The sequence below is a fragment of the Anabrus simplex genome, chromosome 2, assembly GCF_040414725.1.
Source record: "Anabrus simplex isolate iqAnaSimp1 chromosome 2, ASM4041472v1, whole genome shotgun sequence".
Taxonomy (NCBI): Eukaryota; Metazoa; Arthropoda; class Insecta; order Orthoptera; family Tettigoniidae; genus Anabrus; species Anabrus simplex.
The window spans coordinates 560,781,482-560,795,722 of record NC_090266.1 but is presented as its reverse complement, the minus strand read 5'-3'; the positions used below and the strand labels follow the sequence as shown (position 1 = coordinate 560,795,722).

The 14,241-nt window shown below is 37.3% G+C and overlaps 1 protein-coding gene across 9 annotated transcripts in view; it reads left to right on the top strand.

The window, feature by feature from the left end:
* Positions 1-14,241, top strand: part of LOC136864227 (tRNA-queuosine alpha-mannosyltransferase) — a 277,090-nt gene that overhangs the window by 68,287 nt on the left and 194,562 nt on the right. The window contains exon 2 of one of the 9 annotated variants that reach the window (XM_067140958.2): positions 3,929-4,042. The exons of the other annotated variants lie outside the window; for them this stretch is intronic. Within the exon in view, the coding sequence (XP_066997059.2) occupies positions 4,035-4,042 (8 nt within the window). The 5' untranslated portion in view covers positions 3,929-4,034. The remainder of the gene's footprint in view (positions 1-3,928; positions 4,043-14,241) is intronic. 9 annotated transcript variants of the gene reach the window in all.

The following is a 14,241-nucleotide window of genomic DNA, read 5'->3' as shown; positions in this document are numbered from 1 at the left end:
ATTTTGAGGGAGGGGGGGCGGAGAATCATTTTTGGGGGCGAGTGTGAAAAGGTGTTGAATTCGTTTCATGAGGACGCATATCTCAAAAACTGAAGATAATCGGTATTTAGAAGATCCTTTACTATTAAAGGAACAAGTATTTTTTGCCGGAAAATTCACTTAAGGGGGGCGGGGAGTGTAAAAGTAAGTGAAAAAAGTGAATTACTTTTATGGGAATACTTATATCTCAAAACTGAAGGTAATACACGTGAACATTGGTATTTAGAATCTCCTTTAAACATAAAGGAACACGTTTTCTTTTTTTTTGGGGGGGGGGAGGTAAATCAACTTAACCGCAGTGAGGGTGAAAACGGAGGTGGGACCAATTGATTTTACTGTTCCTAATGTACTTATAAGGAGCCTCCGTGGCTCAGGCGGCAGCGCGCTGGCTTCTCACCGCTGGGTTGCATGGTTCAAATCCCGGTCACTCCATGTGAGATTTGTGCTGGACAAAGCGGAGGCGGGACATTTTTTTTTCCGGGTTCTCCAGCTTTCCCCGTCATAATTCATTCCAGCAACACTCTCCAATATCATTTCATTTCATTTGTCATTCATTTAATCATTGCCCCAGTGGAGTGCGACAAGCTTCGGCAGGGCTTATTCATTCCATTGCTGACCCGGTTGAATGACTGGAAACAGGCTGTGGATTTTCAATGTATTTATTCTGATCATAAACCGATCATTTTTAATCTCTCCTGGGTTCGTTTTCAAGAGCCGTCTTTTCCTTTGGAGAACCTTCTTAGATTACAGTAGATTCTTCTGGCATATAAACAAAAATTTAAATATATTTGAAATAAACGATAGATATATGATTGACAGTGCAATTGTTCACCTCTGTAATAAGGTCAATAATGCACGGAAGTATGTCATTCGTATCACCAGAAGTCCTGCGCACTTGCCTAAGGGCGACAATGGTGCTGGTCATACTGTCATCAATGACAACGGCAGCAGATATAATTTACCGCCAAGTAGAGGTTCAGCACCACCAAGGCACCCAAGACGACACCACGCCGGATCTCCTCAAGGATTTGATCCACATTAAAAATGCTTATAGGAAAAGATGGCAAAGATTTAGAGACCCAACTGACCGGGTGAAATACCTGGACCTATCCCGGGAAGTACGAAATCAATTGCTGGAGAAAAGATTGAAAAATGGGAGGAACGTTGCCGTAATCTCTGAGAAAACGAGTCAGATCGCGAATTTTGGCGGAATCTCTCAGAAAACGAGTCAGATCGCGAATATCGGTGGGTTATATATAAAACGGTAAGCATTCAATTATAAATTTCAGTATAATACCGTAGCGAAGCACAGGTATCTTGCTAGTATATATATATATCTATATATAGATATAAATGATAAGAGTAAAGAAGTGGAATCAGAGATAAGGCTTTCTGCAGATGATGTTATTCTGTATAGAGTAATAAATAAGTTACAAGATTTTGAGCAACTGCAAAATGACCTAGATAATGTTGTGAGATGGACGGTAGGCAATGGTATGATGATAAATGGGTTTAAAAGTCAGGTTGTTAGTTTCACAAATAGGAAAAGTCATCTCTGCTTTAATTACTGCATTGATGGGGTGAAAGTTCCTTATGGGTATCATTGTAAGTGCCTAGGTTTGATATAAGGAAAGATCTTCGTTGGGGTAATCACGTAAATAGGATTGTAAATAAAGGGTACAGATCTCTGCACATGGTCATGAAGGGGTTTAGGGGTTGTAGAAAGAATGTAAAGGAGAGAGCATATAAGGATCTGGTAAGACCCAAACTTGAGTATGGTTCCAGTGTATGGGACCCTCACAAGGATTACTTGATTCAAGAACTGGAAAAAATGCGAAGAAAAGCAGCTCGATTTGTTATGGGCGATTTCCAACAGAAGAGTAGAGTTACAAAAATGTTGCAAAGTTTGGGCTTTGAAGACTTGGGAGAAAGGAGACAAGCTGCTTGACTAAGCGGTATGTAAGAACCCAATCAATACACATTTTAACTGTATCGATACGGATCTATGTGATAAAGTTCGTAAATTGTACTAAGCGGTATGTTCCGAGCTGTTAGTGGATAGATGGCATGGAATGACATTAGTAGATGAATAAGTTTGAGTGGTGTCTTTAAAAGTAGGAGAGATCACAACATGCAGATAAAGTTGAAATTCAAGAGGCAAATTGGTGCAAATATTCGTTTATACGGAGTTAGGGATTGGAATAATTGGAATAATTTGTCAGAGGAGATGTTCAATAAATTTCAAATTTCTTTGATATGATTTAAGAAAAGTATAGGAAAACAACAATAGGGAATCTGCCACTTGGGTGACTGCTCTAAATGCAGATTAGTAGTGATTGATTGATTGATTGATTGATTGATCGATCGATTGATTGATTGATTGATTGATTGATTGATTGATTGATTGATTGATTGATTGATTGATTGATTGATTGATTGATTGATTGATTGATTTCCAGAAACCAAGCATTTTAAGCCTGGTTCAGGCGTAGTCACTGGAAGCTGAAGGTCAGCTACATTGGCTCTGTTTCTGTACCGGTACCTCATTTTGATTTGTGTGAAAGCAGAGAAAGTACACTGACACAGGTATGTTGCCATGAAAGGCATTAAATGCAGTATTGCCTTCTAGAAATTGCAGGTTATGAGGGCATGCATATTTCAAGGGTCATCAAATAGGAGTTGCAAGATACTTTGGCTAGTTGACCATCCTTAGGGGTGGCCAATAAATGTTCACTTTCCAAGAAGGGATTTCTGGTCCGTGAGATTTTCTCGACTAGATGTAGAAAATTTTGTCTGAGGGTAGATCGTAGCAATTCCAGGTGTTACAACTTTACATCACTTATACTCTCTGGTAGTATTTCTTCACTGGGCAAGTTGGCCGTGCGTGTAGAGGCGCGTGGCTGTGAGCTTGCATCCGGGAGATAGTAGGTTCGAATCCCACTATCGGCAGCCCTGAAGATGGTTTTCCGTGGTTTCCCATTTTCACACCAGGCAAATGCTGGGGCTGTACCTTAATTAAGGCCACGGCCGCTTCCTTCCAATTCCTAGGCCTTTCCAATCCCATCGTCGCCATAAGACCTATCTGTGTCGGTGCGACGTAAAGCCCGTAGCAAAAAAAAAAAAAGTATTTCTTCAATTGCAGACAGGAAATCATGAAGTGTCAGGAATGAATCAAATTCGTTTCTGCTGATTCGGCATGCCCATATACTCATTTTCTTTATTATTCCATCTATTTTTCCTTGACTTTGAAGAATGTGACTTGCGTTCATTGCAGACTTGAATTGAAACATTTTTGAATAATGTTACTGATTTTACGTTCCACTAACTACTGTTTAGGTTTTCAGAGATGCCGAGGTGCTGGAATATTGTCCCACAAGAGTTTCTTAATGTGCCAGTACATCTACCGACTTAAGGCTGACATATTGAGGTCCTTAAAATACCACCCGACTGAGCCAGGATCAAACCCACTAAGTTGGGCTCAGAAGGCTAGCGCTCTACCGTCCGAGCTACTCAGTCCGACACGTGAATTCAGTTCATTCAAGTGACTGAATATATCAGCTAAATAAGCAAGTCTTACAAGCCACAATAAATCATTGAAGAAATCTTTGAAGTTGCATATCCCATCGAGAAGAAATATCATAAATTTTTTCACTCGCTTCCAACAAGGGGGGTCAAAATTTTGCCTCTCTACAACCACCTAACCTTGTATACAATAGTAAATTATCATGGTCACTCCCCATCTCCTTGCTTCACAGCTTCTTTCAGCACATCATCTAATTCTGTGGGCATGTTGCGAGCTTCTAATGCTTCATGGTGGATGCAATAATGAGTCCACATTATATGAGGGATGACATCTTCACGTGTGCAGTTATGTCTTTTCATTTTCCAGATAACGCCCTAGCACCGTCAGAAGTTAATCAGATGCATTGCTCCCAGTTAAGTCCATTTTCAGTCACAAATGTGTTGAGGACCTCCAAGATACAGTCGGCATTCACATGCTTGGGTAAGATTGAACAAAACAGCAAATCATCGTGGATTGTGTTTTCAAATTTATATCGAATGAAAGTTAATAAGTTTCCATTGTTACAAATATTAGTGCTTTAGTCAAGCTACAATGCGTAGCATGTGCCAGCAGTTTTCACTCATTCCAACAATGTATCTCGCACATTTGCTGACATTTCTTCTATTCTTCGCTTGATGATGTTATCAGACAACAATATAGCACTCGATTGTTTTGAATACTTCTCACCAAGTACAGTATTTGCCATAAGTTGTGCTGCAGGTAGTACCAGTTTCTCTCCAATGGTATCTGGTTGGCCATGTTTCGCAGTTGATGGAGAAATTTGATATGATGCTAAAACTACACTCTCCTTGCCTCCAGTAATACTATCCGTGAGTACTTTTTTCGTTTCATGCATTGCAGAGAGTTTATTTTGAATGTAGTCGATTGGCTCATCAGTTGTACTGCCATGCTTGGTTTGGAGATGTCATTTTAATTTCTCTGGTTTTGTACACTCGTTTGATAGAACATCACCGCACAACACACCCTGGAGCTTCTCATCATATCCTACATTCAACACAGAAAATCCCAGTTCCAGGTATTTATTGTCATATTTACAACATTTATGTACTTGTTCAACAGTTTTCCAGCTGGCAGTTGAGCTTTCCGGAAAATTCACTTTTTGAAAGAAACTCACACTTCAGTGAACCTGTCTTCAACCATGTTATTGTCTGAAAATACTATTATACTTACACCTTATTACTGTTCGCTTCTGGAATCCTGCAGTTTGAGTACATGGAAGAATGAAGATGGAGTCTCTATCTATATATATAAAATAACTTGTCCTGACCGACCGACCGACCGACCGACCCAAAACTGCTGGACATAAAGAAATGAAATTTTGGGGATAGATTCATATTAAGATGTAGTTGCTCGCTAAGAGAGGATTTTTGGATATTCTGTCGCTAAGGGGTTGAAAAGGGGGGTGAAATTTTAAAATGAGTGTATCTATATCTCAAAACTTTAAAAGTTTACAGATGTAAAAATTGGTATTTAGAATCTTCTTTAAAAATAAGAAAACACGTATTTTTTTGTTTTCAGAAAATCCCAATAGGAGGGGTGAAAAAGGGTGTAAAAGCGGTTGAATGCCTTCAATCAGGATACCGGTACTTATATCTCAGAAACTGAAGATATTACAGACCTGAAAATTGGTACTTTTGATCTCTTTTAAAAATAAAGAAACACCTAATTTTTTTTGGTTTTTGGAAAATCTAATTAATGGGAAGGTGAAAAGCGGGGTGAATTTTTAAAATGAGTGCGTCTATATCCCAAAACTTTTAAAGTTTACAGATGTAAAAATTGGTATTTAGAATCTTCATTAAAAATAAAGAAACATGTATTTTTGTGTTTTTGCAAAATTCCAATAGGTGGGATGAAAAGGGATTAAAAAGGGGTTGAATGCCTTTAATGAGGATACTTATATCTCAGAAACTGAAGATATTACAGACCTGAAAATTTGTGTTTGGGATCTTCTTTAAAAACAAAGAAACACATATTTTTTGTTTTTGGAAAATCCATTTAATGGTGGGAGTGAAAAGGGGGTAAATTTTTAAAATGAGTGTATCTATATCTCACAACTTTTAAAGCTTATAGTAGTAAAAATTGGTATTTAGAATCTCCTTTAAAAATGAAGAAACACATATTTTTTGTTCTCAGAAAATCCCAATAGGAAGGGTGGAAAAGGATGAAAAAGGGGTTGAATGCCTTTAATGAGGCTACTTATATTTCAGAACCTGAAGATATTACAGACCAGAAAATTGGTGTTTGGGATCTCCTTTAAAAATAAAGAAACTTTTTTTTTTTGAAAATCCATTTAATGGGGGGTGAAAAGTTTTTTTTTTTAAATGAGTGTATCTATATCTCAAAACTTTTAAAGCTTATAGATGTAAAAAATGGTATTTAGAATCTCCTTTAAAAATAAAGAAACACATGTTTTTTTGTTCTCGGAAAATCCCAATAGGAAGGGTGGAAAGGGTTTAAAAGGGATTGAATACCTTTAATGAGGCTACTTATATTTCAGGACCTGAAGATATTACAGACTTGAAAATTGGTATTTGGGATCTATTTTAAAAATAAAGGAACAGGTATTTTTTCGTTTCTGGAAAATCCAAATAATGGGGGGGGGGGGGGGGTGAAAAGGGGGGTGAATTTTTAAAATGATTGTGTCTACATCTTAAAACTTTAAAAGTTTACAGATGTAAAAATAGGTATTCTGAATCTCCTTCAAGAATAAAGGAACATGTATTTTTTTTGTTTTCTGTAAATCCCAATAGGAGGGGTGTAAAAGGGTGAATAATGGGTTGAATGTCTTTAATGAGGATACATATATCTCAGAAACTGAAGATATTTCAGAACTGAAAATTTGTATATGGGATCTCCTTTAACAATAAAGAAACACGTATTTTTTGTTTTTGGAAAATCCAATTAATGGCGGTTAAACAGGAGTGACAAATTAGGGTGAATTTTTTGAAAGACTATATCTACAGAATATCTGAGAAACGTAAAATGTTACAGACGTAAAAAGTGGGTATTTGGAATCTCCTGTAAATGTAAAGAAACAGAGGTGATTTGTTTTTGGTAACTCCACTTAAGGGGAACTAAAAAGTGGTGAAATTTTAAAATGAGAATTTCTACAGTATATCTCAAAAAACTTAACATGTTACAGAAGTGAAAAATGGTATATTTCAATCTCTATTAAAAATAAAGAAAAGTGTATTTTGAGTTTTCGGAAATACCACTTTGGCGGTAGGCTACTGATATCTCAAAAATGAAGATGTTTCAGACGTGAAATTTGATATTTGGAATCTGCTTTAAAAGTAAAGAAACACGTATTCTCGGAAAATCCAATGAAGGGGAGGGGGGTGAAAGAATTGAAAATTTATTGATTTAATTGTATGAGAATACATACATCTAATAAAAACTAAAGTTGTTACAGACGTGAAAATTGGTAATTGGATCTCCTTTAAAAACAAAGAAAAACGCGTTTTGGGGGGAAACAATCCTGGGTGGGGGGGGCGAGAGTGAAAAGGAATTGAATTCTTATCATGAGGACTCATAAATCAAAAACTGAAGACGTTAGAGTCGTGATAATTGGTATTTAGAAGATCCTTTACTATTAAAGTAACAAGTATTTTTTGCCAGAAAATTCACTTAGAGGGGGATGGGGAGGATTGTGAGAGGAAGTTAAATAACTGAATTATTTTTATGGGGATATTTATATCTCAAAACTGAAGGTAACAGACGTGAACATTGGTGTTTGGAATCTCCTTCAAACATAAAGAAACACGCCTTTTTATATCTTTTTTTGGGGGGGGGGTTAAATAAATTTAACGGCGGTGGTGTGTAAAAGGAGGTGAGACCAAATGATTTTACTGTTCATAATGTACTTATAAGGATCCTCCGTTGCTCAGGCGGCAGCGCGCCGGCCTCTCACAGCTGGGTTCCGTGGTTCAAATCCCGGTCACTCCATGTGACATTCTTGCTGGACAAAACGGAGGCGGGACAGGTTTTTCTCCGGATACTCCGTGTTTCCCTGTCATTATTCATTCCAGCAACACTGTCCAATATTTAATTTCATTTGTAATTCATCAATCATTGCCCCAGAGGAGTGCTTCGGCAGCCGGCACAATTCCTATTGTCGCCGCTAGATGGGGCTTTATTCATTCCATTCCTGACCCTGTCGAATGACTGGAAACAGACTGTACATTTTCGATCTACCGTACTTATTCTGATCATAAACTGATCATTTTTAATCTTTCCTGGGTCCGTTTTCAACAGCCATCTTTTCCTTCGGAGAAGTTCGTAGATTACAGCAGACTCTCCTGGCATATAAATAAAAATTTAAACACATTTGAAATAAACGAAAGGAATGATATTGACGGTGCAATTGTTCACCTCTACAATAAGGTCAATATTGCACGGAAGTATATCATTCGTATCACCAGAAATCCTGCACACTTGCCTACGTGCGACAATGGCGCGTAGCAGATGTAATTTACCGCCAAGTAGCGGTCTTGCATCTTTCTGTGGGGTCCAGAACATCTAATAATAATAATAATAATAATAATAATAATAATAATGTTCTGGACCGTCGTCAAAATGTGCGGACCGTGCTGGAAACGGGTCCTAGCCTGGTAATGTCTACGAATACAGTCCGACCACGGGTTCAGTACCGCCAAGGCACCCAAGACGACACCACGCCGGATCTCCTTCAGGATTTGATCCATACTAAAAATGCTTATAGGAAAAGATGACAAAGATTTAGGGACCCAACTGACCGCGTGGAATACCTGGACCTAGCCCGGGAAGTACGAAATCGATTGCTGGAAAGAAGGATTGAAAAATGTGAGGAACTTTGAAGTAATCTCTCAGAAAACGAGTCAGATCGCGAATTTCGGAGGATTATATATAACACGTTAAGCATTCAATTATGAATTTCAGTATAATACCGTAGCGAAGTACGGGTATCTTGCTAGTCTATATATATAAAGTAACTTGTCCTGACTGCCTGACTGACTGATTCATCATCGCCGAGCCAAAACTACTTTACATAAAGAAATGAAATTTTGAGGATATATTCATATTAACATGTAGGTGCTCGCTAAGAGAGGACTTTTGGATATTCCTTCGTTAAGGGGGTGAAATGGGGGGTGAAATTTTAAAATGAGTGTATCTATATCTCAAAACTTTAAAAGTTTACAGGTGTAGAAATCGGTATTTAGAATCTTCTTTAAAAATAAGGAAAGACGTACTTTTTTGTTTTCGGAAAACCCCAGTAGGAGGGGTGAAAAAGGGGTTGAATGCCTTTAATGAGGATACTTATATATCAGAAACTGAGAATATTATAGATCTGAAAGTTGGTATTTGGGATCTCCTTTAAAAATAAAGATACACATACATTTTTGTTTCTCGAAAATCCACTTAAGGGGGGGGTGAATTTTTAAAATGAGTGTATCTATAATCTCAAAACTTTGAAAGTTTACTGACGTAAAATTTGGTGATTAGAATCTCCTTTAAAAATAAAGAAACAGGTATTTTTCTGTTTTCAGCAAATCCCAATAGGGGGGGTGAAAAGGGTTGAAAAAGGGGTTGAATGCCTTTTATGAGGATACTCATACCTCAGAAACTGAAGATACTACGGACCTGAAAATTGGTATTTGGGATCTCCTTTGAAAATAAAGAAACATGTATTTTTTGTTTTTGGAAAATCCAATTAATGGGGGGTGAAAATGGGGTGAATTTTTAAAATGAGTGTATCTATATCTCAAAACTTTTAAAGTTTACACATGTAAAAATTGGTATTTAGAATCTCCTTGAAAAATAAAGACACACCTTTCTTTGTTTTTGGAAAATCCCAATAGGAAGGGTGAAAAAGGGTGAAAAAAGGGTTGAATGCCTTTAATGAGGATGCTTATATATCAGAAACGGAATATATTACAGACCTGAAAATTGGTATTCGGGATCTCCTTTAAAAATAAAGAAAGACATATTTTTTGTTTTTGGAAAATCCAATTAATGGCGGATGACAAGGGGGGGTGAATTTTTAAAATGAGTGTATCTATATCTCAAAACTTTTAAAGTGTACAGATGTAATGATTGGTATTTAGATCCCATTTAAAAATAAAGAAACACATATTTTTTTTGTTTTTGGAAATTCCCAATAGGAGGGGTGAAAGGGGGGTTGAATGCCTTAAATGGGGATACTTATATCTCAGAAACAGAATATATTATAGACCTGAAAGTTGGTATTTGGGATCTCCTTTAAAAATAAAGGAATACATATTTTTTTGTTTTCGGAAATCCACCTAAACGGGGAGGGAAATTGAAAAATTAGTTGAATTATTTGTATGAGGTTACTATTATTTGAAAAATGAAAGATTTTTCAGACATGAAAATTGGTATTTGGAATCTGGTAAAAAATTAAAGAAACACGTATTCTCGGAAATACCAATGAAGGGAGGTGGGGAGGTGAAAGAATTGCAAAATTAATTGAATTAATTGTATGAGGATACTTGCCTCTAATAAAAACTAAAGATGTTACAGACGTGAAAATTGGTATTTGGATCTCCTTTATAAACAAATAAAAAAGCGTTTTGGGGGGAAATCATCTTGGGGGGCGGGGGTGAAAAAGAGTTGAATTCCTTTTATGAGGACACACATCTCAAAAATAGAAGATGTTAGAGTCGTGATAATTGGTATTTAGAAGATTCCTTTATTATTAAAGAAACAAGTATTTTAACGGGAAATTCACTTAAGGGGGGAATGTGAAAGGAACATAAGGAAACACGCCTTCTTTTTCCGGGGGGTGGGGTAAATATATTTACGGCAGTGGGGTGAAAATGGAGTTCAGCCCAATTGATTTTACTGTTCATAATGTACTTATTCTGATCATTAATCTTTCCTGGCTTCGTTTTCAAGAAATATCTTTTCCTTTGGAGAACATAAAGTTAGATTACAGTAGATTATCCTGGCATATAAATAAAAATTTAAACACATTTGAAATAAACGATAGGAATGAAATTGACCGTGCAATTGTTCACCTCTGTAATAAGGTCAATAATGCATGGAAGTATATCATTCGTGCACTTGCCTACGCATGACGACGGTGCTGGTCACATTGTCAGCAATGACAATGGCTGCAGATGTAATTTACCGCCAAGTAGCGGTCTTGCATTTTGCTGTGGGTTCCAGCCCATCAATAATAATAATAATAATAATAATAATGTTCTGGACCGTCGTCAAAATGTGCGGACCGCGCTGCAAATGGGTCCTGGCTGGGTAATGAAGTCCAGCCGCGGGTTCAGTACCGCCAAGGCACCCAAGACAACACCACGCCGGATCTCCTCAAGGATTTGATCCATATAAAAAATGCTTATAGGAAAAGATGGCAAAGATTTAGGGACCCAACTGACTGGGTGGAGTACCTGGACCTAGCCCGGGAAGTACGAAATTGATTGCTGGATTGAAAGATTGAAAAATGGGAGGAACTTTGCCGTAATCTTTCAGAAAGCGAGTCAGATTACGAATTTTAGCGGATTCTCTCAGAAAACGGATTATATATAAAACGTTAAGCATTCAATTATAAACTTCATTATAATACCATGGCGAAGCACGGGTATCTTGCTAGTATTAATATAAAATCAATCAGTCATCTGCATTTAGGTCCATCGCCCAGGTGGCAGATTCCCTATCAGTTGTTTACCTAGCTTTTTCTTAAACATTTTTGAAGAACTTTGAAATTTATTGAACATTTCCCTTGATAATTTATTCCAGTCCTTTATTCCTTGTCCTATAAATGAATATTTGCCCCAATTTGTCCTCTTGAATTCCAGCTTTAACTTCATATTATGATCTTTCCTATTTTCTAAGCTCCGCTCAAGCTTATTCGTCTACTTATGTCATGCCACCCCAACTCTCCACTGACAGCTCGAAACATACCACATAATACCAATATAAATGGTCTGTTATTGGACATTATAAATTTTCCAGCTAACTCATTCCTGGTTGCTAGCGTTTTGCCCCAGTGTGCTAAGTTGGGCTCATCAGTCGGTAAATAGCACACCTACCAAGATGCATGGCTAGTGCATACCGTGGTGGTCACTGCGTAGGCTACTTGGAGCCACCGGCAGTGCCAGTGCACTATGAGAGACTTTGTTTCTTTACCAAAAATTGATGCCTGCCTGGCCATCAGATGATATAGATGCTGATTCCCACAGGGAACCTGAAATATTTGTCCCGAATGAGTAAATTTATAATACCAATATAAATGGTCTGTTATTGGACATTATAAATTTTCCAGCTAACTCCAGCTACTAACTTGTACCATCTTTTAGCCAAGTTAAGGGCCTGTACTATGATAGTCAGAAAACCAAACCCCATGGCACTACACCCCTTGAAGGGCCTTGGCCTACCAAGCGACCGCTGCTCAGCCCAGAGGCCTGCAGATTATGAGGTGTCATGTGGTCAGCACGACGAATCCTCTTGGCCGTTATTCTTGGCTTTCTAGACTGGGGATAGCCAGAAAAGTGCAGTTTAAATTTGTGTGGCAGTTTGCACACTTACGTGGAAGTTTGGTTGAAAACGTGTACTACGACTTTCGTTTATGTACAATCTGGGAGAATATTCTCTAGTTTAGTTATCCTAAAGTTGGAGATCTGGGCCTTTGCTCCTATCGGAGATGCTGCTATAAGAATCAGGATGGCTGCACATCATGATTAATCTGCATCTGCTTGATGCTATACAAAAAATAACTTGTTGTAATATAATCTATGTATATATTTATAAAATATATCACACGTCCTGTCCAGTTCTCACACTCTTTTAAGACTTCCTGAGCTAGCGAGTTGTTGGCATTAACTACTAAGTTTCATTTTATTATTATTTATAAATTTCATTTTCCGTATTGACAGACTCAAAGTATAGATAAGAAATGTGTTTTTCCACCATTCAATACACAATTTATTTTAATATATTAAGCTAGTACCGGTTTCGGCCCCTTAACGGCCATCATCAGCTAGTACATGTTTTGTTTAGCCATTAGACAATACACAAGTTGTTATATTAGGCATCCGGATGTCTAATGGGGGATGGAAATGTATATAATAACATATAATTAAAATATCAGTGGTTAGGGTAAAAAGTTACAAATAGAGTATGAGTATGTAAAACATATTAAAAAACACACAGGCCACAATATACAACATTTAAAAAAGTTTCAACACATTAAAATGGTGCGTATGGGTAGACACTTGTTAAAATCTTCAGTTCATGCTATGTAGATTCCATTCTTCTGTCCTCTGTGCAGTTACTTCTAAGTTATGTTGATTATATTGCGTAAGGTAATCTTCAAGGACATTTTGAAACTAGTGTATGTCTTATTGATGTGGGCCTTTGTCGTGATGAAATTTTGTTGTGTTATATATCCCAACTTGTGATATGCTATGGCAGGTTTCAATATAGCAAACAGCAGGTCTCGAGCTTGTATTTAGAAGTGGTCGGTGGTAACACCTCTCTCGTCTATGTTTGTTCTTGTAGTCTGTAAAGATAAAGTGATGTGAGTATGCCGGTAGTGTGTGTATGAAGGAATGCCTAGTGTGTGTATGGATAGAGTACTTACTATGGTTGTTGTGGAGGTCTTGTGCCGATGTGTTTGAAGGCTTGTTGTGTTCTGCTGCGAGTGCGTCTGGGGCTCATATTAGCTGTGGAGGGGAATGTAGGTGGAGGGGAAGAAGGAGTGGCTGTTGGAGAAGTAGGGGCGGGGTCAGGCTTGTGATTCGTTGGTTTGTTAGAGCGTGTGTTTACTATTTTGAGATAATCATTCTTTAATGTCGGAATGGCTTTGTCAAAAATGATGCTGGTTTTTTCATTAATATCATTAATGTTATGATTGGGGTTGGCGTATTGGTCTAAAGAAATGTAGAAATCTTCGGTTATGTTGAGCAGGGGGCCCTTGGAGTTTATATTAAGTATCGTCATGTCGTTATTGATGTTTGTGAAACTATGCTTGGATTCTTCTACATGTTGGCCTATTGATGAGAAATGGTTATGTTTTACTGCATTTATATGTTCATTGTAGCGGATGGTGAAGTTTCTGCCTGTACGTCCTATGTAACTTATGTCACAGTTGTTACATTTGATACGGTAGACACCTGATTGGTTGTATTTATTGTTATTATTGACTGTTTTAGTGTTATGTATAATGTTGGTACTATTGTGTGTGGTTTTGAATACTGTTTTAATGTTGTGCTTCTTGAAAATATTAGTTATAGTATATATGTGGGTGTTGTTGAAGGTAAATAGGGCATAGTCTTTTTTGGGTTTGGCTGTTTTTGCTAATTTAGTTTTAGGTTGTGATTTTATTTTGTGAATGATTTTGTTAACCATTTCTTTGCTGTATCCGTTGTGTTTAGCTATGTCGTGGATTAACTTCAATTCATTATTTTGGTCTTCTGTTGTCATTGGGATGTTAAAGGCTCTATAAATCATACTATAATAGGCTGCTCTTTTATGTGTATTGGGATGAATGGAGTCATTTTTTATGGTATTTGAGGTGTGTGTGGGTTTCCTGTAGATCTTGTAAGATAGGTGGTTGTCGTGTCTGGTTATTGTTAAGTCTAGGTAATTTAGTGTACGGTTGTTTTCGG